The 20,572-nt window shown below is 51.3% G+C and overlaps 2 protein-coding genes across 5 annotated transcripts in view; one reads left to right on the top strand and one right to left on the bottom strand.

Annotated features, from left to right (window-relative positions):
• Positions 1–8,253, top strand: part of LOC109303031 (ecto-ADP-ribosyltransferase 5-like) — a 59,421-nt gene extending 51,168 nt beyond the window's left edge. For 2 of the 4 annotated variants that reach the window (XM_019525062.1, XM_019525061.1), the window contains exons 2-5: positions 1,360–1,440; positions 2,052–2,775; positions 3,595–3,627; positions 6,027–6,414. In XM_019525062.1, coding sequence (XP_019380607.1) covers positions 1,372–1,440; positions 2,052–2,775; positions 3,595–3,627; positions 6,027–6,112 — 912 coding nt within the window. In that variant the 5' untranslated portion in view covers positions 1,360–1,371 and the 3' untranslated portion in view covers positions 6,113–6,414. Of the gene's footprint in view, positions 1–1,359; positions 1,441–2,051; positions 2,776–3,594; positions 3,628–6,026; positions 6,415–8,062 lie in introns of those variants that run through there. The other 2 variants (XM_019525065.1, XM_019525066.1) reach the window with 2 other exon arrangements.
• A 7,266-nt stretch (positions 8,254–15,519) lies between these two features.
• Positions 15,520–17,400, bottom strand: LOC109302183 (ecto-ADP-ribosyltransferase 5-like). The gene is given in 3 exon segments (XM_019523749.1): positions 15,520–16,013; positions 16,016–16,241; positions 17,316–17,400. Coding segments are annotated over 3 exon segments (786 nt in total). The 5' UTR covers positions 17,382–17,400.
• Positions 17,401–20,572: the final 3,172 nt, after the last annotated feature.

Here is a 20,572-nt window from a genome sequence, read left to right as displayed (position 1 = left end):
CAGGCGCAGTGAAGGCAAAAAACTCACCGCAGGGCTGGGGACGTGCCGCTGCCACGTGCAGGGCTGTGCTCTCCAAAGTTTGGGCTTGCCTAGCTTCAGAGCCGCCTGCGTCGCCTCTTTGCAGGCCCTTCTTGGAGCTGAGCCAACCTGGGAAAGGTGCTATTACCTCCCTTGAGACTGGGGTTTGCGCTGCTGGTTGTGTTTGTAGGACAAAATGGACCATTTGGGGCATTTTCTGCTGCAAAATCGAAGTGCTTAAATATCATCCAGTAGATTTGGGGCCTCTGAAATGGGTTACTAAACTGCTATGACCCCTGGCTCGTTCGCAGCTGATGTCCTAGATGTGGGTGCTTGTGCTGGCTGGATGTGCTGCGCCAGCACCACCTGAGAGCCCCTCAGGCTCCTGCCTGGACTTCCCGGTTTCTGTATCCCAGCCAGGAGGGTGGGAGCCAGGCCGCGGGCTCTGCGCAGCGTCCAGGAGACAGCACCAGTGTTTGCCTGCAAATGGGTCTTACAGCTATGACAGTGGCTGAGCCCCTCAGTGCGTGGGGGCTGCTCCTGAGACCAGGACACGTGAATAGAAGTAGAAGAGCAGGACAGATCTGGACTTTATAGACTAACCAAAGTCAACATACATATTTATTTTGCACAAGCTGTCATGCCTCCTGGAAAGGCTTCTGCTTGAGCTCTGACTACAACCGCTAACTACGACTCTCTGAGGATAACCAGCGAGCTCCAGAGGACAGCTTGGGGCTGGGGTGTGTGTGTGTGTGTGCGTGTGTGTGTGTGCTTATGGGGGGGCAGGTTGTGTGTACATGTGCATCTATTTGTATAGATATGTACCTGGACACGTTTGCGTGTCTACGTACCTGCATGTATTTGTGTGTGTGGGAAAGGCAGCGTGTATGTGTGTGCATGAGGATGGATGTGTGTGCAATTATTTTTTAAGAGAATGCAAACTGAAAATGAATCCAACATTTCTATGATGTTTGATTCATTTTCAATTTGTATTCATTTAAAAATAATGAAAAAAAAAAAAGAATTAGCAAACATCCTGGAAAATGGAGATTTGCACTTGGCATTATTCCTGCTTTTGCCCTGCTGGGCCCTCTGGCCAAGCCCCCGCTCTCTGTGGACGGGGTCACAGTGGGGGTGGAGATCTTCTCAGTCCTAAAGCCCGGGATGGTCCCACACTCTGAACTCAGAGCTTCCTCCTTGGCAGAGGCAGCAAAGGCTCTGCAGTAGCACAGTTTGTTTTCCTGGATCACTAGCTGTTTGCTCTCGAGAGAGGATATCGCACCCATAGAAACTGGACCTGTTCCCACTAACCTGCTTGCTGCATTTCCTTTCCTCCTGCAGGTGCACCGGGTGATGGATATGAAGCCCCTGGCCCTCGCCCTGACTTACCTGTGGGCACAGACCTGGCTGAGCCCCCCCCAGGTAGCTGACTCCATGCGAATGAAGCACAAAAGCCATTCCCAGCCCTGGCGAGCTCCCAGCCCCAGCCCTCCCCGGGATCGAGGCACCTTGCCTTGTCAATCAGGGACCATCCTGCACCGGCTGGCAGCTCCCTGGGCCAAGGAGATGGAGCTCGTGCTTAGCTGAAACCTTGTCCTGGCTCACTCATGATCCTGCTGCCTGCCTCCCTCACAGGGTCACGTCTTTTACTTTTTCCAGGGGCCCAGGCCCCTGGAGGTGCTGCATCCTGGCTCCTCTGGGCTGTACTCTGGCCTAGTGGGTTTGTATCCCCTCAGGGTGAAGTGGGCTTAGAGCCTGGGGTCCTGCTTGCAGGGCAAGTGCTCTACCCATTGGGATGGTAAGGACCCCCATCCTGGCACACATGAGCAATGCAGCCACCCACAAATGGTGGGGAAGCTTAGGGGCTGCGTGGGCAACTCCTACTGCAAATTCAGGGAGGCCTGGGAGCCACATCCAGTTCTTGCACCCTTCCTGGGGATCTGGGACTTGGCCAGGTTTGCACAGGTCCCAGGTATCACTGGCGCCAGGCGGAGCTGGTGCGATGGGGTCTCTGTTCCTTCCCCCACCTCCAGGTGTGGTGCCAGGCTCCCAGACAGCTGGGGATGGCACCCAACTCCTTCGATGACCAGTACATCGGGTGCACAGAGGAAATGGAGGCGGCCGTGGCTCCGCGGCTGCTGCAGGAGGAAAGAGCCAGACATCCGCTGCTGGACGGCATGTGGACAAACCTGTCGGCTGTCTGGGCTGAGAAGAAAAAAGGGCTGCATCTGCCTGCGGGCTTTCGGGACGTGCACGGCATCGCCATCCTGGTCTACACGGACTCTGTCCAGCCACTTTACCGGGATCTGAATCAAGTAGTGCGAGAGGCGGGGGTGTCCCGAGAGACCTACCTGCGCACCTTCGCCTTCAAGGCCCTGCACTATTACCTGAGCAGAGCCTTGCAGCTGCTGCGGGAGGACTGCAGGCGCATGTACCGCAACCAGCTCTACCGGGGAGGTGGCTCCCGGCATGTCGAGGTCCAAGGGAAAGGCCTGGTCCGGTTCGGACAGTTCACCTCCTCGTCCCTGGATGCCTCCATCTCCCAGGGCTACAAGAACACCACTTTGTTCATGCTGCGCTCCTGCTTTGGGGCCCACATCGAGACACTCTCCTTCTTGGGCTTTGAGAAGGAAGTGCTGATCCCCCCCAGTGAGGTGTTCACCGTGTCCAGCGTCATCCAGCAGGGAGACAGGAGTGTCATTGTGCTGCACAGCACCAACCGCACCTGCAGCCACTTCAATTGCGCCTACCTGGGTGGTGAGTGCCTGGTGGGCTGGGACCCGTGCCCAGGCTGCCTTGGGGAGGGGGAAGCCAGGGACACTGGTTCAGGAAAGCATTTCCTTGAGACTCCCCAAGAAGTAGCCTTATTCAGTCTCTCCCTCTTGAGAGGACATCCCTGCAGCCATCCCTAGCGCCGCTTTACACGGAGCAGTCTCTGGCTTTGATAGCTGGCTCTTCTCATTCCCCTGGTTCCCCGGTGTTCGATAGCACCTGCACCTCAGAAAGCAACTTCTCGGTCAGCTCTTGGGAAGCGGGGTATTTTCTTCTTTCAGGGACGAGGGGGTTCAGAGTGTCTACATCCCCAACAGCACAGCAGATGCTGCTCCAAAACAAGCAGTCTTTAATGGGCCACTTCAATTCCCTCTGTCCTTCCACAAAGTCAACATGATGAAACCAAGTCATGGGAAAGCAATCAGGGAACAGCATCCAGGCCCAGACTGTCTTCTGCCCCTGGGGTGACAAGGGCAACACGATGTCCTGCTTATGAAACTCTTTGCAAGAATGAGGTCCAGCAAAGTTTGCTCACCCTGAACCCCTGCAAAGTGCTCCCCATAAAACCTGCAGGCTGAGCCATGCAGACTCTTCCTCAGCATGAACGAGAGAAATCTCCTAGCACCTGACATAGGCAGACAAAGTTCTCTGGGTAAATCCAAAATCTTTTATTAGACCAACTAAATATAAAAGATATTGGATTTACCCAAAGAACCTTGTCTGCCTATGTCCTTAGACCTACATGGTTGCAACCTGCACCCCTAGCACCTGACAGGTGTTTCACATTGGGTGTTTGTTTTGCAGGAGAGAAGAACCACGTCTGCGTGGAGAGCTCTGGTAAGTATGTCCCGTTGGGTCTGTTGCACAGGGTGGTGGGGGAGTGTACATCATCCGGACACATTGGACACATCTACAAGTGCACCATTACTACAAAGTAATTTAGGTTACTGCACAGTAACCGAAATTACTGCACAGTACAGGCACATGTCTACATGTGCATGCATGTGTTGTTCAGTAACTATGGTGACTTATGTTGACTTGGGAATAAATTTGCTAACTTTTGTCCCAAGTTAGTCCACACACAGCACTACTGAGCTGTAACGTTTGCGTGTGTAGATGCTGGCCTAAAAAAACACTCTCTGTGCAGTAATTTACTGAGCAGTAAACTACTGCACAGTAAATGCACATGTAGACATGCCCACCTGACTTCCGGCACGCACAGCTGGGAGAACCCTACCCAACTGCCTTTGCAAACCCCAAGCTCCTGCTGTCTGGTGCAAACAAGTGATTTAATGTTCATGACCAGGAAGCACAGAAATATGCCAGAACATCAGTTATTAGTGGGTAGAGGAAAGCAGCTTCAGCCCCAGCAGATCAGCAGAACAAACTCCAGGCTAGCTTGACAACTAGAAAACACCAGGTCAAAATCTGTCCTAGGTTTCAGGTGAGCTTAATCGCACTAGGCACCCCTCAGCCCTTCTTTGGGAAACCAAGCAATGCCTGCGGCCTGTGATCCAGCCCATCAGAGGACAGGCCAGCGTAAGGCCTTGGATGTGCACTCATTACCTGGTGACAATGATCCTTAAGTTGAGAGTTCACCTTGACCTGCAGTGCCATGCAAAGCTTCTTTCCCACTGTCCCAGCTTCCCTGCATGTATAACAGGGACTAATACCACCTCCTTGGAGAGGGGCTCAGGATTCACAGCCTAGGGCTAGAAGGGACACACGCCAGGGAAACTCAGGCAGATGCCCATGTACTGAAAACATTGTTTGTCTGGAGGAAGCTGGTCCCCCAGGAAAGCATCCCACCCTGGGCACAGAGCTTCAAGCGAGGGATGAGAGGCTGTGGTTCAGTGCTGCATGCCAATGGCTAATGGCCTTTACTGGAAGAAACACCAGCCTCACTGGACCTGGTCCAGATGTGCATGGTGCTGGGCCTGTCTCTAAATTAATGAGGTGGCTGCATCCCTTGTTTGCTCCCTAGCTTAGTATTAACTTCTCTTTCCCTGAGATGTGGGCGACTGCTACAAGTACAACCCTCCTCTGCCTGGTCGATGGCAGAGACTGGGACCCAAGTGTCCTGTCCTGCCCCGGGTGTTTGCCTGAGCCACATTGAGGTGTGTGGGTAGGAGTCTCCCTGTTGCAAGAATAACTCATCTCTGGCACTGCCATGGGCGGCTGTTGTCCCCACGCTGCTAGTATCTTTGCAAGGGCTACCCCAGCAGAAACCCCCCTCACCAAAGGCCGAGTCTCCCCAAGAACGCTGCACAGACAGCTGCCCTGTGGTGCAGACAAGCTGCAGGGGAGAAGAAATGGTGGAGGGGAAGCAGGGAGGTGGGGGTTGGTGGGCCCACCGTGCCTTGGCATGGGCAGAGGGACAAATGAGGGCCAGCAAAGCCACAACTGGGTGAGCTTGGGTGGGCTGCAGGGAGTGCCTGAAATAGAGGTGCTGGATGGTGGTGCATGGGGTTGGTAGGAAGCCCTTGGTGCATACAGAGCTCAGCTGCACAGAGGCAATGCAGTAGTTGACTGCCCATGCACCAGAAACCCCGGTTCGGTGCAAAACCAGGCACCAACCCCCCCCAGGTGGTATGAAAGCTGCCCCTTCCAGCCACCTCTGAGCTGTGCCTTGTGCAGGACAACCCACAGCCTCCTGTCTCTGGCCCCCGAGCTCTGCCTGCCACCTCACCAGAGCCCTTTTTGTGGGTGTCGTTCTGCAGGTCTCTTATGCCCACAACTTCTTGGTTTTCCTTTGCAGAGGCTGGTGCAAAGAAAATACACAGCTCCTCAGCAACAACTTTCCCTTCCTCTTCCCCATTTCCTTTTAATCCCTTGTGATGCAGCAGATGCTTTCACGGCTCCCTGCTTCTGAGATGCTGGCAGGGGCAAAAGCAAAACTTGGGGGTCTGGGAGCGATTTGCCTTTCACAGCCATTGCCATAGGGTCCTCGGCCCACCTGAGCTCGGCAGCCCAGCAGCCCGGTGTGGATGCAGAAGGCCAGCTTCTGTAGCTGCCTGTGACTCTCTGGCCCAAGGGTCCAGGTGTTGGCACAGCTGGGTCACCCAGAGGCAGGCTCTGGACCCCTTAACCACTCTATGGCCCCTGCATCCTGGTAGTTATATGTCATTTCCCTCAGCTCGATGTCTGCTGTAGCACAGGCTGGGCTGGAGCTGGGCTGTTGCACCTCTCTGACTCCCACAGTAAGCAAGGCTTTGTTGCCCACTTATTTCATGCAGCCGCCCGTGAAGGTGGGTGGCACAGAATGGAACCCCACCACACTCGAGGAACCAGAGCCACCATCCCCGGGGCCTCAAAGGAGTAGAGGACGGTGTTTGGGCATGGCCAGCCAGTGAAGCTCATCCATGGGGACAAAGAGATGATTCTCCCCATGCGCAGACCACCAACATAACCGTGGGGCCCAGACCCCAGCTGGAGCATGGGGCATGGGTACCGATTCTCTGACAAAGATGCCTCATGCCCCAGCCAGGTCATGCAGGGCTGCAATGCCCCATGCATAGAAACTGGCCTTAGCTCACTGCGTCAGGCTGAGGCAGGAATGGGCACTTACGACCAAAGCACGCTGCTGTCACCTGCGGTGGGTTAATAAAGCCCTTTGGAGGCCCTGCTCCTGCTCTGGCTGTTTCCAGTGCAGTATAGAAGGCAAACTCTGCCTGCATTTTGTGGGGTTCAAGCCAGGGAAGGTGGGAGGGAAGGGGAAGAGCTGGCAGCATTGCCCCGTCTGCCCACTGAGGCTGGTCCTGGGTGTGGGGCAGCGGCCGGCTTTCCGGGGCAGTGTGGTTCGACACCGCTATCCCCACCTTGACTTGGCCTGTTGCCAAGCTCAGGGGCTCCCTGCTCAGCGGAGGTCTCCTCCTGCAGTCAGGTTCCTGCTGGAGCCCTCTGATAAAGGATCGCAGCATGGGGGAGGCTCTAGACATCCATGCTGTTCCCTCCTGGTGGCCCTGGAGACCCCTGCCACACCCTGGCCCTGGTTCTTGCCTTGCTTATACCCCCATGCCTGCATGCCCTGGACATGCATTGGTTTTTTAAGCCTCCCTCGGGGGCACTGAGTGCTGGCTGCAGCCCAGCTGGGGAGGGGGACTGGGTTGTGCCGATGCGCCTGCTGGGACCAAACCCAGAGGGTCCTGGCTAGAGGGGCTTGCTCCTCCGCTCACGGTCAGACCAGTGCTGCATTTGGGGCCAGGATGGAATTTTCTTCCCTGGTCAGACTGCTTTGCCTTCCTCTGTGGTGGGGACACGGCCTCTGCCTGGGATCTCTGGAGCATCTATTAACAAACTTTGCAGCAGCAGGACATTGGCTGCCGCGGTCCCCCTGCTTTTCCTGCAGCAGGGTGGTGTGTGATGTCTGCTGCATGTCAGAGGTGACAGTAGTTATATGAAGAGTTTAAATTAGGGATTTGTCTGGGCTGGTTTGGACAGGGCTGGTCCTGCCACAGGCAGGGGTTGGACTAGACATGAGCTCCCTTCCAGTATAAGCCATGCTAGTCTGCTTGCACACACGCAGACTGGAGAGTTTTGCAGAACATTGCGCAATTTTAAAGAGGCATCAAGCATCCAGTCATTTGTGGCAAACATAGCTTGAAGCCCCATGCAGCGAGAACAACAAGCAGCATTGTGGGATTGTGGCTGGAGGACTGCTGAAGCTGGCAGAAGCAAGGGACTGCCCCACAGGCTTTGTCAGCACTGATAGGCAGAGGGCCTGCATTGCGCAGCATGGGCTGCTCTGCTGATGCAAAGCAGGGGTTTATTGCCTTAAAGGCCACGTGTGTGTGTGTGCACACATGTGTGTGTGGGTGCACTTAGGATTCTGACAGCAAACTGTGCAGTGCAGGTCACTGAGCAGCATGCACAGACCTTAGGCTGCTGTTGGGACCAGGGCTGAATTGCACATGCTGACTGCCGTGGACGGATGCGGCAGCACCTGAACCAGGGACCCCCAGCACACAGGGAAACCAGAGCCCCCTTCCAAAGCCAGCTACAGAGTCAGGCCCAGGGGGGTGCAACCTTTAGGGTCACTCAGATCTAGGCAGTCAGTGGAGAGCCTTGAATGCACCAAGGAGAGGGTCTGAGATGCCATCCGAACCCATGAAATAAGGCAGGGCCCAGCCCGGGGAGCGAATGGTCTGTCATGTTACTGGGCAGCATTGTGCAATGAACGGGTCTGTGCTGGAAGCTGGGGAGGGCACGTGCGTGTGTGTGACAGCATGAAGTGACTCTAGAAAGTCATTTGTTTCCTGTGTTTGTATTACAGGAGGCAGCATCAGGGTCCCCAGCAAGCAGAGCCCCGGGCTATTCGGATGACTCATTTTGGCAACCCATGCTGCTGCTCTGATGCTCTTTCTGCACTTCTAGCTTTGGTTTTCTCCAGTGTCTTTCCCCAAATCCTGCTCAAAGTGACTGCCAGACCCAGGGCCTCTCTGCTACTTACTCTCCCCACACATGTTTTGTAGGGAAACTGTGGCATTTCATTGCTTTTGAAGGGGCAGCACTATATATATTTTGAATCATCTCACCATGCTAAATTGCAGATTTAGCTCTGGATGCATGGGTGAGGTGGAGGGGATGGGGAGGGGGTTTAGAGCTATTGTTTCTCTCAGGCACTTTAAATTCAGGTTGCTGCTGTACATCTGTGAAGACCACGGGAGCCATCTGGTTTCAATGCGATGGTGTTGCAACCTGGTGGATGTTTCAGCCTCCAGATCATGGGATGAAACCTTAATCTACACAAAAGCAGACTGCAAGGAAGGACCCCTGCCTTTGCGTTTTAAATCTTTTCTAGAAGGGATTTGCAGGTTAATGTCGGCTGGAGGGATGTGATTCAATGTGTGACTTGAAGGGCTGATGTTTAAAAACTGGATTTGGAGCTGCTTTGATAAGGGCTTAGATAAAGGCACAGACTTGGCTCTTGGTTATGTGTTACCTGCTGAGTTCTGGACTGGCTGAGCCCTTGGCACGTGTTAGACCAGGAGCTGCTTGACTGTGTGTTGCTGTAGGCAAAGCATCATGGGAAGAAAACAGGAAGGAGTAAGAAACCCAGTTCTACCTCTACGATCTCAGGCAAGGGGTATGAGGGCATAGGGGCTGTAGGGGTGGCCCCAGACCCAGCTGGCCAGGGGGCTGCAATGTCACAAGAGCCCAGGCATGGGAGGGACACCGGGGCCAGAGTCCAGTCACCCCCCACATCACATCATCTCCTCTCCATACCCGTCCCTCACATCTGGTGCCTGAACTGGGATCCTCATGGACCAATACCCAGCATAAAATGCAGTTACCAAGCAGCTGATAAGGTGCCAGGAGCTGCCCAGGGTTACCAGCCCCAGAGATAAGAAAGGTGACTGGTCTCATTCCTGGCAGACTACGTCTTCAGCTGGGAGCTGGCAGCAATAACCCAACCCAGCAGCTGTCTGGGAGGGAGGGAGAGGAGGGGAGGATACAGTTCAGCTTCAAATTTCTGTACTGAAGTTTCTCTTGGCCAGTTCAGTAGGGAGCAGGGGAACTGAGTCATGACCTGTGACCATTGCTATTTCCTGGATGTCACCTTATGAGTGTGATGGGCTGGCTGGCAGTGACCTAGCCCAGGGGTTTTGAAAGGGCAAAAGATGATTGGAGGACTTGGGATTCCCTTTCCTCACCAATCAGGCCCCAGAGGCTCACCCCTTGTGTCCCGATTGGCCCCTTGGGTCACCTGGAGGGGGATAAAAGGGAAAGGGTGGACTGACTCAGGGGAGAGACCAGAGAGGGGCAGCAAGGAAGGGGCTTCACAGAGCTGGTAAGTGCTGAGCCAGCAGGGCAGGAGCAGTGCCTTGGAAGAGCCTGAAAGAGCAGGACCTGCAGACAGCAGTGGGACCCTCAGCAGCGTGGCGTGTGACCGGCAGGAGAGGCCCCCAAGGGCTCCAGGATCCCCTGGGAGGGGCTGCAGCCAGCAGGAGAGGCTCCCCCACTTCAGGATGGATCTGAGCAGTGACCTGAGGGGTTCTCAGCTCTGCGTCCAGCTCCTCCAGTCAGAGGCCAGGCAGCTCGATATGAGGTCGGGGCTCCGGGAAGGTCAAGACCCCTAGCAGGCTGGAGCAGTGCCCCCAGTGGTGGCTGTGTGGCAGTGTTCCTGCTTACCCCATGGGAGACCTGGGTTCAAGTCCTAGCTGTGGTGACTTGGGGTGAATGAGCTAACAAGAAGCAAATCTTCTTGCAGTGGAAAGGGGCCATTGTGTTTTCTCCCCCTCCAGGTACCAATGCCCTATGTTTCCTTGTCATTTGACATATTGCATTTTGTGCCTTTTATATTTCACCAACCCATATTGTTTGCTGTTTCTGTTTTATATTTTGTTAACCCTGTTTTTTGTCAATGATTGTAAGTGTCTAACCTTTGTTGAATCCTGTCCCCTTGGGGCATTGTAGTGTCCACTATGTTCCCAGTTTTAAAAGGTATATGGTTAAGTCCCCATTGGTGGTCTGGCTCTGCTGTATAGGGGAGGAGAGTCCCTACACCTCCCACAGTGCTTGTGCACCTGCTTTGATCCCTTCAATTGGAGAGGGGGTACCTCTTGGAGTACCGCCTGGGTTACACTATGGGGGCTCTTCCGGGATTCCTGCGTGGCGGGTGCTAGAGTATTATTCAAGCACTGTGTACCCCTGTAGAGAGAGCCACCAAGAGACGTGTCCATTGCTGACCAGTCTGCCGTACCTTCCAGGAGGGATAGATGTCGTGCTTTATGGTTTCAATTCACTGAACGTGAAGTTACATGTTACACTTTGCCCATACTCATGGCACTGAAATCATATTTGTCTGCATGTTAAATCTTGTTAACCGGTGCTAGATGCCATCTGAGCATCTCAAAGTGATACCACTTCTGGAGAAGGTTAACTCTGGGCCACGTTACTCAGCCCATGTTAGGGTAACTTCAGTGTGCTCCATGAAGATAAAATGAGTGATTAGCAGTTTTCCAACATCCCAGAATTCACCACTCCCAGCCCCCTGCCCACCAGCAAGAATATGGCCCAGGTGTCCTGGCTTCTGCCAGTGGCTCCCTCTGGTGGCAAGGCAGAACTGTACAAGCAAGGAACAGCATTAACCCTTCATGTGGGACTGCTTGCAACCCTTTCAAACTTTAACACACCTTCTGTAGACCATACTCAATTCCACAAATTTATTCTGGTCTACGTGCAATGTGCAACTTCACAAGGGGTCACTTGGCTGACAGAGTTCTGGGTTTGTTGCAGAGAAGACATGGAGGGCCTCCCTGGGAGATGCGTGCTGGAGCTTGGGCAATGTCATCCTAGGCTGAACCAGCAAGTGCTATGGTGATTGTTAGGGTGACAATATTTGGATTTTGGGGAGCACTGGATTTCCAGATGAATAAAGGTTTTTTCTGTGTCTCAGCAAAAGCTGCTGGTCACAAGGCAGAATGATATATTAAACCTTGCAAATGCTTAGGTAAGCAGTTTTTTAACAAAGGGGTAGTGTCTTTAACATTTAACATGCAGACAAATATGATTTAAGTGCCATGAGTATGGGCAAAGTGCCATATTCTTGCTGGTGGGCAGAGGGGGCTGGGAGTGGTGAATTCTGGGATGTTGGAAAACTGCCAATCACTCATTTTATCTTCATGGAGCACACTGAAGTTACCCTAACATGGGCTGAGTAACGTGGCCCAGAGTTAACCTTCTCCAGAAGTGGTATCACTTTGAGATGCTCAGATGGCATCTAGCACCGGTTAACAAGATTTAACATGCAGACAATTATGATTTCAGTGCCATGAGTATGGGCAAAGCGTAACATGTAGCTTCACGTTCAGTGAATTAAAACCATAAAGCACGACATCTATCCCCGACAATCTATTGTTGCTGCTTCCCCCTCCCCCACCCCATGGGGAGGTGAGTAGGGCCAGTTCTAGCCCCAAGGTGGGCTCACTCCCACTTGGCCTCCCCATTGAGGCTGGACTCGATGATCTTCCAAGGTCCCTACCAGCCTTAATGTCTATGAAATCTACTTGTTTGAGCAAGCAAAAGAAGCCTGCACATCACCCTCAGGCTTGTCCAAACCAGGCTCTGATGGGCCAGTGCAAGGGCAGTGTTCAAGCCTTTGAGACCTGTGCTACATACCAGTGACAAGAAGCATGGACTCCCTGTATCTTGCTACATGGGAACAAGCCCAGAAAGCCATGGGCTCCATCCTTCTGGGAGGTGAGGGGCACACAGCAACTTGGGTTCAAACCAGGCTGGTCTGCCTTCCAGGGCTGCTGTAGATCTAGTGACTGGAAAAGGGCAAATATAGTGCCCATTTTTAAGAAATGGATGAGCTAGACTGTTCCCAGTTGGGGAAGATGACAGAACAAGGAGCAATAGGCTCAAGTTGCAGCAAGGGAAGTTGAGGTTAGACATGAGGACAAACTTTTTCAGTAGGGGAGGGTGGTGAAGCACTGGAACAGGCTCCCCAGAGAGGTGGTGGACTCTCCATCCTTGGAGGTTTTGAGGAGCCAACTAGACAAAGCCTTGGCTGGGATGATGTAGCTGGGGCTGGTCCTGCTTTGAGCAGGGGGTTAGACTACATGTGACCTGCTGAGGTCCCTTCCAGCCCTCATTGTCTGTGATTTCATGGTAACTGTGACCACCTGTTGGTGGGCACACTGGGAATCAACCTGCCCACTTCTGTCTACCTACAGCCAGGCCCCCATTCCTTCAAGGCTGCAGGTATGTCTGAGACAGAGATACCAGAAATTTCCCACTCTGCATCCCTGGGCTGTGCCCACACTCTACCAATACACTGTGCCAGCAGTGACTCAAACACCTCCTTGATCAGCCTGGCTTGGTTGTCCTCCCATGCTGTCTGTGGCAAGTGGCATGTGGAATCAAGTGAACTTTCTGTTACGTTTCCATTCATAATGTGTCTTCAAAGCTGGTGGAAGCAGGCATCAGCTGTGTTTTCTCCATGTTCCTGCTTTTGTCTTGGAGCACTGAGACCTGAAGTTTTGCATCTAATGAGCACTTGCAGCTTGGCTTATTTTAAAGTTGAAAAAAAATTATCTGGACATATAGGACAAGAACTTCCTGTAGACAAAATGGCACACTAAAAAGTAACAGGCCCAGGCCACCACAGTTTTCATCTTGCTTTGTCTTCTAGTAGCTGTGAAGAAGAAAAGATCATAACAGCCTTTATTTTCCTGCAGGGGGGTTGCAAAGGGGATGGAGCTGGACTGTTCTTAGTGGGGACAGATGACAGAACAAGTAGCAACGGGCTCAAGTTGCATCAGGGGAAGTTAAGGTTGGATATTAGGGCAAACTTTCTCACTAGGAAGCTGGGGAAGCGCTGGAACATGCTACCCAGAGTGGTGGTGCACAGACCATCCTTGGTCTAACCTAGTCTAACCTGAAAAGCTTGAACTAATTTGGAGGTGGATAGACATTCCCTTTTCATTCCAAAAATGCAGGCACATGCCTGCAGTGTCTCAGGCTAGAAGCTGGGGGCTAGAGCAGCCCTCCCTCCCCTTTCACAGGGCTGAGGTGAGAGGGGCAAGGCCAGACCCCAGCAGGACTCTTTTTTATTCCCTCCCTCAAACCCCCAAGCAGCCCAGCAGGGAATGTTTATCACCCCTAACTTGGTGTTTATCAAGCCATTAAGAAAACTAAGCCTCTCTCCATTAACTAATGGAGCTCCTCTTAAACATCTGTTCTTAAACAGCTTTTCCAAGGAAGGACATTAAGCTACCTGTTGATTAGCTCCAAAAAGCCTGTCTGCCCCACAGTATGGATCATAGCCAGCATGTGGTCTGCTAACTGATGCTGAGGCATCTGTGAAAGGCAGAGGAGATGGGGGCGGACTGACCCCTGCTTAGCAGGGAGAAGCCAGGAAGATGCTTTGTGCCTGAAAATCTGTGCGGAAGCTGCAGCCAGGGAGCAGAGGGGAGGGGCCAGCTCTTCTGCAGAGAGCCACGCCCAGCCCAGAGAGCATGCTGGGATGCTGGGGGAGTCTGATTTATCTTAAACCAGCAAAGGGTCTGGGACAGACATTGCATACACCAGTTTGAGCCAAATCAGGTAAGTCTGATACTATATTCAACCAGGTTTATCTCAAACCAGTTTCAGTCATTTTCAAACTGGTTTATGTGTACTGAACTTCTGTTCTGTTACAGCTTTAAACCAGTTTCTGGTCACTTAAACTGGTTTATGTGCCAACATCACTTCACCCTGCTATCTATCAGGTCATTTACAGCTTCTGGAACAGTACCTTTGAAAACAGCAAAAACGTAGCAGTGCTTACACAGGCTTCTTATCCCTTCCTAATTACTTCCAACGTCTGTGAAGGGGCTGTCAAGTGTATAGACTGTGTATAACATGTCTACAAATGGCCAAGAATCCTGCATTGGTTATGTTTAATTTCCACTCCACTTGTTTCGCTTCACTGAGATCTGCCCTGGTGAGATGCTTTCTGCATAAAGAGGGAAAGAAGCATTTGTACTTGTGAAAACAAGAAGATTCTTACCCGTGTCAATGCACTCCGAACTCTTCTCAGCTGAAAGGGAAACTCAGGCTCAAATTAGAGGTTACAGTGAATGGCAGCCTGCCCGTGCCAGTGCATCAGCCTCATTCTAATAATTCCAGTAGCAAACTGACTCTCTAGTGGCCGCGTCTACACGAGATGTTAGCTGTGGCTTTGTTACTGCACAGTCTTTTGGTACTTGCATACCCAAGAACTAAATGACTTCTCAGTAACTGGTGTTACTGTGCAGTAGCATCACTGCACGGCTTCCTGGTGATGCTGACTGCTCAGTAGCTCATGACTACTGCGGTTCATGCCCTGTGACACCACCACACAGTAGTAACAAGCTACTGTGCAGTAGTCATGAGCTACTGAGCAGTGAGCATCTTATGTCAATGCAGCCAGTAACAAGTAAACACATGGCCCAGCTCCCTCAGGATAACTGTCCCCAGGAGGCCTTGCTCCAGCAAGTGGTGTCAAGGTGGCAGGTTCTATCTGCCTTATTTGAGAGGGGAAACCCCTGATACTTGTGGAGAATCACTCCTGCCTCTTTGAAGGATGACTGTACTGTGGAGAGGAGAGACTTACGCTGGGGTAGGGTGATGTAGCATGCGTTCACTACTGTCTTACAACAGAAGCCATCTTACTCTGCAGAGCCACAGGTAGAGCAGGGAGCAGAGAGCTGAGCAGCAGATGGGGCAGGGGAAGGGGATTGGAATAGCACTGGAGGGATGGGGTTGTGTGGGGCTTAACTCGAGGCATGCCTGCCAAGAAGATTGGTCCCCACTGTTATAAGACATAACAGCAGGTTTCTTACTCGGCCTGTCTACACATGCAATTATAATTACTGTGCAGCAAACTAATTTACTGTGCAGTAAACATCTGGACGTGTAGATGGTGATGCTTTACTCTGCAGTAGATTAGTTTACTTCACAGTAAAGTGTCTTGCGTAGACACGTCCATTGTGCACGTGAACGGTGATCCTTTTTGGACTGCTGCTGAGATACGGATCTTAATTAAAACTTGTGGCAATAATTTCCATTGCATACAGAGGTTGTCTCTCACTAGATAAAAATATACTTACTTCAGTTTTGGTGAATACTTCTGTGAGGAAAGGCCAAGGGCAGTGTCTCATTAGTACATCTTTGTCTCTGTTGTTTGACTATTAACTACTGAGCCCTGAGTATTTGTATCTCTATGCTGATATTTTCTAATTCACTAAGGCACACGAACCCCTAGAAGCATTGCAGACACTCAGAGCAGTACTCACCCCCTTCGTATGCACAGTTAAAGTAGCTGCAGGTCTGTCTGGTGCTCTGGAGGAAGTAGTGGTTGCTCTCTTTGTCTACGTGAACCACCTTGAATATCTCACAGGGCGGGATTAGCACTTCCTGTTGTGACACGTTAAATGAAAATCTCATGATATTAACCCCAAAGCCAGTGTCGATGGTGAAGAATGTGGTTGTGCCAAATCCTTTAGCTACAGTTCTACTGAAAGACGAAGAGGCAAAATGTCCAAACCTGACAGGGCCAGACTTGCTGTACTGATATGCAACATTTTCAACTCCCCTGAATACCCACCTGTGGTACCTTGGATCGTAGTCCTCACTGAGGACCTGCAAAGCTCTTGTCAAATAATAATGAAAGCCTTTGAATTTGAAGTTATCTTTGTAAGTAGCTAGAGATTCCCCGCTAGACATTACTGCCTCATTAAATTGACTGTTAATATGGAGTCAGTATACACTATGACTGCTTTTCCATAGTTTTTGTGAAAGCCTTTTGGGACACTTCCTTTCACTTCATTCCATTTCTTTGCTGCCTTATTCCACTGACCTTTCAGGGGTGGGTTCATTTCTATTTCTTCTTCCAGCAGGTGTTTTGCTTGTATTTCCATGCCAGAACACCCTATATACTGGTCATTGAAAGCATTGGGTATCATGTCCAAGGGGCGAATCTCCTGAGAGAATAAAGCCAAGATGATTTTATTTTTAAGTGCGATGTTCTGCAACCTGACAGATGTCCCAGATGCAGGAGCTAATTTGCGGGGGGAACCCTTAAATTCAGAGTTAGATATTAATGAGAAAATTAATATTTATCTGCCCCTGGCTGCCTGTCATGTGGACCTTGATAGCTTACCAAATCTCAGTAAGCAGCCCTCCGTTCGAAATAATTGCCCACCTCTACTATACACATTCACATCAAAACCTATGCTAATATGCTAATGTAAAGTAAAAATAGGGTCTTGAACATTAAGCATCACTAAAAAAAGCATGCTCTTTTGCTACTGTGCATTAGGGCAGCCTGATGTGAATTCATTTCATACCTCTCATTAGAGATACTAAATTTAACGTGCAGTAGCAAAAGCACACTAATGAATGAATAGACATGTCCCCCATTGTGAGGTACTAGAAAAGTGCACATTAGCCTATTTTAATGCACATTAGCTAAAGAGCATAGTTTTTTGGTGACATTTTAATGAACATTAAAATAGACTAGTGCGCATTAAAGTGCATGTGTAGATGTACCCATGTGAACACCTTACTAAGATCCATATCCTCACAGCAGCAATGAATCAGAAGTAGCGAAGCCAGATGAGCTACTCTGGAAAGTGAATAATAGCAGTGAGGCCAAAGCTCTGTTCCATCCTTCCTTCTCCTCACCCACCTATTCCTGGAAGGTTCAGGCAGCCTTATTTACTCCTCTATGGGTGCATCTACACATGCTTTTTATCGTGCACTAGTCTATTTGGCTTAAAGCATCACAAAAAAACGTGCTCTTTCTCTAATGCTTATTACCAAAAGCACATTAATGAATGTGTAGACGTGCTGACAGCCAGGTACTAAGACCCAGGCTGAGGTCTAGGCACAGTTCTTATTGTCTTAATCCTTGACACCAGTAAATAGTTCCAAGTCAATGACAGTTCTCTTTAACATGAAAGGTTAGAGGGTGCTGCTCCAGCAACCTTTAGGCATGTGACAACCATCTTTTTGGGCTGAAAAGGGTGGGGAAGGATGATGTGCAACAACTTTACCTTTTTGAATATCTGCCAGATTTTCCAGCATGCATAAAGGATCCCCAAGACTAGTATAACTTTCATTGTGCAGCTTCAGGAAAATCCAGCTGTAGCAGTAATGGAAATGTTGAGGAAAGAAAAAAAAAAAGATTTCACTTTTTCCCACTATTCTGGATCCAGTTCCTCCACAGAAAATGGATTTCAAGGCTTGTATCTCAGTTGCAAAACTGGTCTAAACCTTTAAAAACTCCTTTTCATGCTTTCTCCAGCCAGTCCCTCCCAGTCTGTCAGGTTCCTCAGTTCCTTCAGCCTCCAAGTTTGTTCCCCCAACCCCTGCCTTTCCCACAGAGGACACCCACAAGGTACAGGGCTACAGGTGCCCTCAGGCAGACATGGCCAGAACAGCTCCAGATTCAAAGAGGCCATGATTCTCTCCACAGTGATGGCCCCTGAGCCAACATCCCCACAACTGCTCACTGGTTGTGTCCATCATGCCCAGGCCGGCTCCCTGTGCAAGTAGTTTAGCCCAGAATACATGAGGACATGCTCAGTTAGTGGCAAAGCTAAAAACAGAAGAAGTTACCTTGATCCCAGCCCAATGCAACCCCCCACCCGCCTACTTCATCAGATGCTACAAGCAACCCACCTCCTGCCCCATCAAACTTCCTGCTGGTTAGGAAAGGGTCTAGAGATGGCAGTGGCTATGCTGCTGATGGGGGAAGAACATTGCTTTTGGGGACAGATGGAGATGCAGGGCTTGGGGTAGGGGAAGAAAACCAGAAGGCCAAGAAGGGATGGAAGGGGCTGGGAAGTGGAGGAGGACCCTGGTGTTGGGATTTGTAGGCAGGAGGGCATTTTATGCTGGCACCTGATGAAGCAACTCACGCCTTTCTGACCCTGTTCGTCTTCAAGGTGTCCCCTGCCCTGCCATCTGCTTTTATGAATCTAAGTGGCTGTTTCCTAGCAGTGTAAGAGGCTGTTTTCAATTCTGTTACCCATACAGTGTGGACATATAGGAATCCACATGGTGGATCCATATGGTTCATCTAGGTCAAGATCACATTCCCATCATTTCCAGTTCTCATTTTGTGCAATGGTCAAAAGAAATAACTGTGTTTTGACTATCTGGAGCCATCCTGTCCCATAGGGTTTTTCTATATCGGGGTGGGCAAAATGCAGCCTGCGGGCCAGATGCGGCCCACTGGGCCATTCTATCCAGCCTGCAGGGCCCCTAAAAAATTTAGAAAATTAATATTTATCTGCCCCTGGTGCCCTATCATGCGGCCCTTGATGGCTTGTCAAAACTCAGTAAGTGGCCCTCTGCTCAAAATAATTGCCCACCCCTGTTTTACATCCTGATTTGGGTGTTCTTGTTCCAGTCTGATCCTTAGGGACCTGCTTAAATCGCAGTGAGACAAGGATTTTTTTCCAGCATGCATTCAGCATGAAGAGATGATTTATGCGGGTGTTGTACGACAGCCCCGCACCTCAGCCCTAGTCATTGGAAAGAATCATAGAAAATGAGGGATGGAAGGGAGCCAAGGAGCTCACATCCAGTTCAACTCCCTGCTCAAAGCAGGACCGGCCCCAACTAGCCCCAGCAGGGGAAGAAGGGGCAAGGGGGTGGTTGACAGCTTTGCTGCTGGTTGCCCTTCATGCCATCCCACCAGCCTGTGCCTTCCCTTCCTGGCAGCGAGGATGGCTGGCAATTCAGCTTTTTATTTTTATTAAGGCTTTTTTGTTGATTTTGTGGATTTTACAGGTAATCCTGGGTCATGAAACTTCTGCAAAATACATGAAACCAAAAATTAAGTAGGTTCCAACTTATCATCCTGGTACTGGACTATCCTGCACCTTGTGTAGTTGTCTCCCCATCCCATCTCCTGGCAGGAGTGCCTATCTGGTCCGCATGCCACATTTTGCTTATGTCAGGAGTTAATGCCTTGGTCAAGGTTGCAATCAGGTCTACTCTGGTCAATGCTTTAGCAAAGTAGATATGGGGATCCATGTTTCAGTGAGGCTGACACTTTCCTCTCAGGTGGGGCCTAAAACAGATGCCCTAACCACTAGTCCATGTGGGGTGTCCCTCCTCCTTTCCCGCCCTTGAAATACACATATCTGTCTGATCAGGGCCACTGAATCTTCCCCATAGCCCCATAGGGACTTCTCTGTCTATGCTGCTCAGGGAATAGAACCACCACGGGCCAAAAATGTCATCATCAGGCAGCTGGAAACCTGGATATGTGGGCACAAAAATGGGAGTACAGTATTACCTGTCTCTCTGCCTAGACCAGCTGCCCGGAGCCCACGCTGGGCTGCTCTGCAGCTCTTCTGTGCTGCCAATGCTGCCCTGGACAGCAGCCCAGGTGTAGGCTCTGGGTGGGTGCAGCAGTGAGTGCTGGGCAGCAGCAGGGGGGATGGGCGACTTTTCTCATGCGCTGAGGAAGTTTCTGCCCGGCCGTCCCTAGTGCTGTTTAGCATGAGCAGGTGAATCTGGAGCAGGAACAGGGTGGGCCAGGTCAGGGCTGTGGAGGGGGGGCCCGCTGATCCGCTCCTGCTGGAGTGAGTCCAGAGCAGGCGTGGGGCATGCTAGGGCTGCACGCTGCTGGCAGGGAGGTGCCGCAGGGTGCATGGGCTCTGGGCTGTTGTGCGATGTGGGCGAATGCTGACTAGCTCAGTGGGGTATGTGCAGGGGTCCCATGCACACCCCACCATACCCACAGGCACTGCCCTGCAAACCCCACAGCCACACCCCCTCACACGCAATCACACACCCCACAAACACTACACCCACCCACATCCTCCCCCACAGCCCCACAAACCCTACAGCCCCCAGACCCCTCTCCACATGCACTGAACCACACACCCCTATGTGCCTCTTGGGGAGCCCCACTCACTGCTATGCGCACGCACCTTACCACACACATACATCCATACCCCCCCATGCAAATGCTATCCCCCGCAGCAAACACACCCCCAGGCACTCTTCACCTCCACACACCCCATAAACCCCAAACCCAACTGGCTATACACACGCACACACACACAACCCCCACAAACCCCCCACCCACATCCACAAATACTCTCTCCCTCCCCCGCACCCCACATACACACTTCCACACACATATACCCACAGGCCCCTACAAACCCCACACCCATTCCTCCATACCTCCAACACCCCTCCACACCCCCTGCAATATATGAGTAAGACTTCATTTTGAGCTCTTATGCAATCACCTCTATATATACGACACAAGCACATACACAGTGGGACA

The sequence above is a fragment of the Gavialis gangeticus genome, unplaced genomic scaffold (genome assembly GCF_001723915.1).
Source record: "Gavialis gangeticus isolate Ggan-Ray unplaced genomic scaffold, GavGan_comp1, whole genome shotgun sequence".
Lineage (NCBI taxonomy): Eukaryota > Metazoa > Chordata > Crocodylia > Gavialidae > Gavialis > Gavialis gangeticus.
This window is presented reverse-complemented; position numbering and strand designations above follow the sequence as displayed.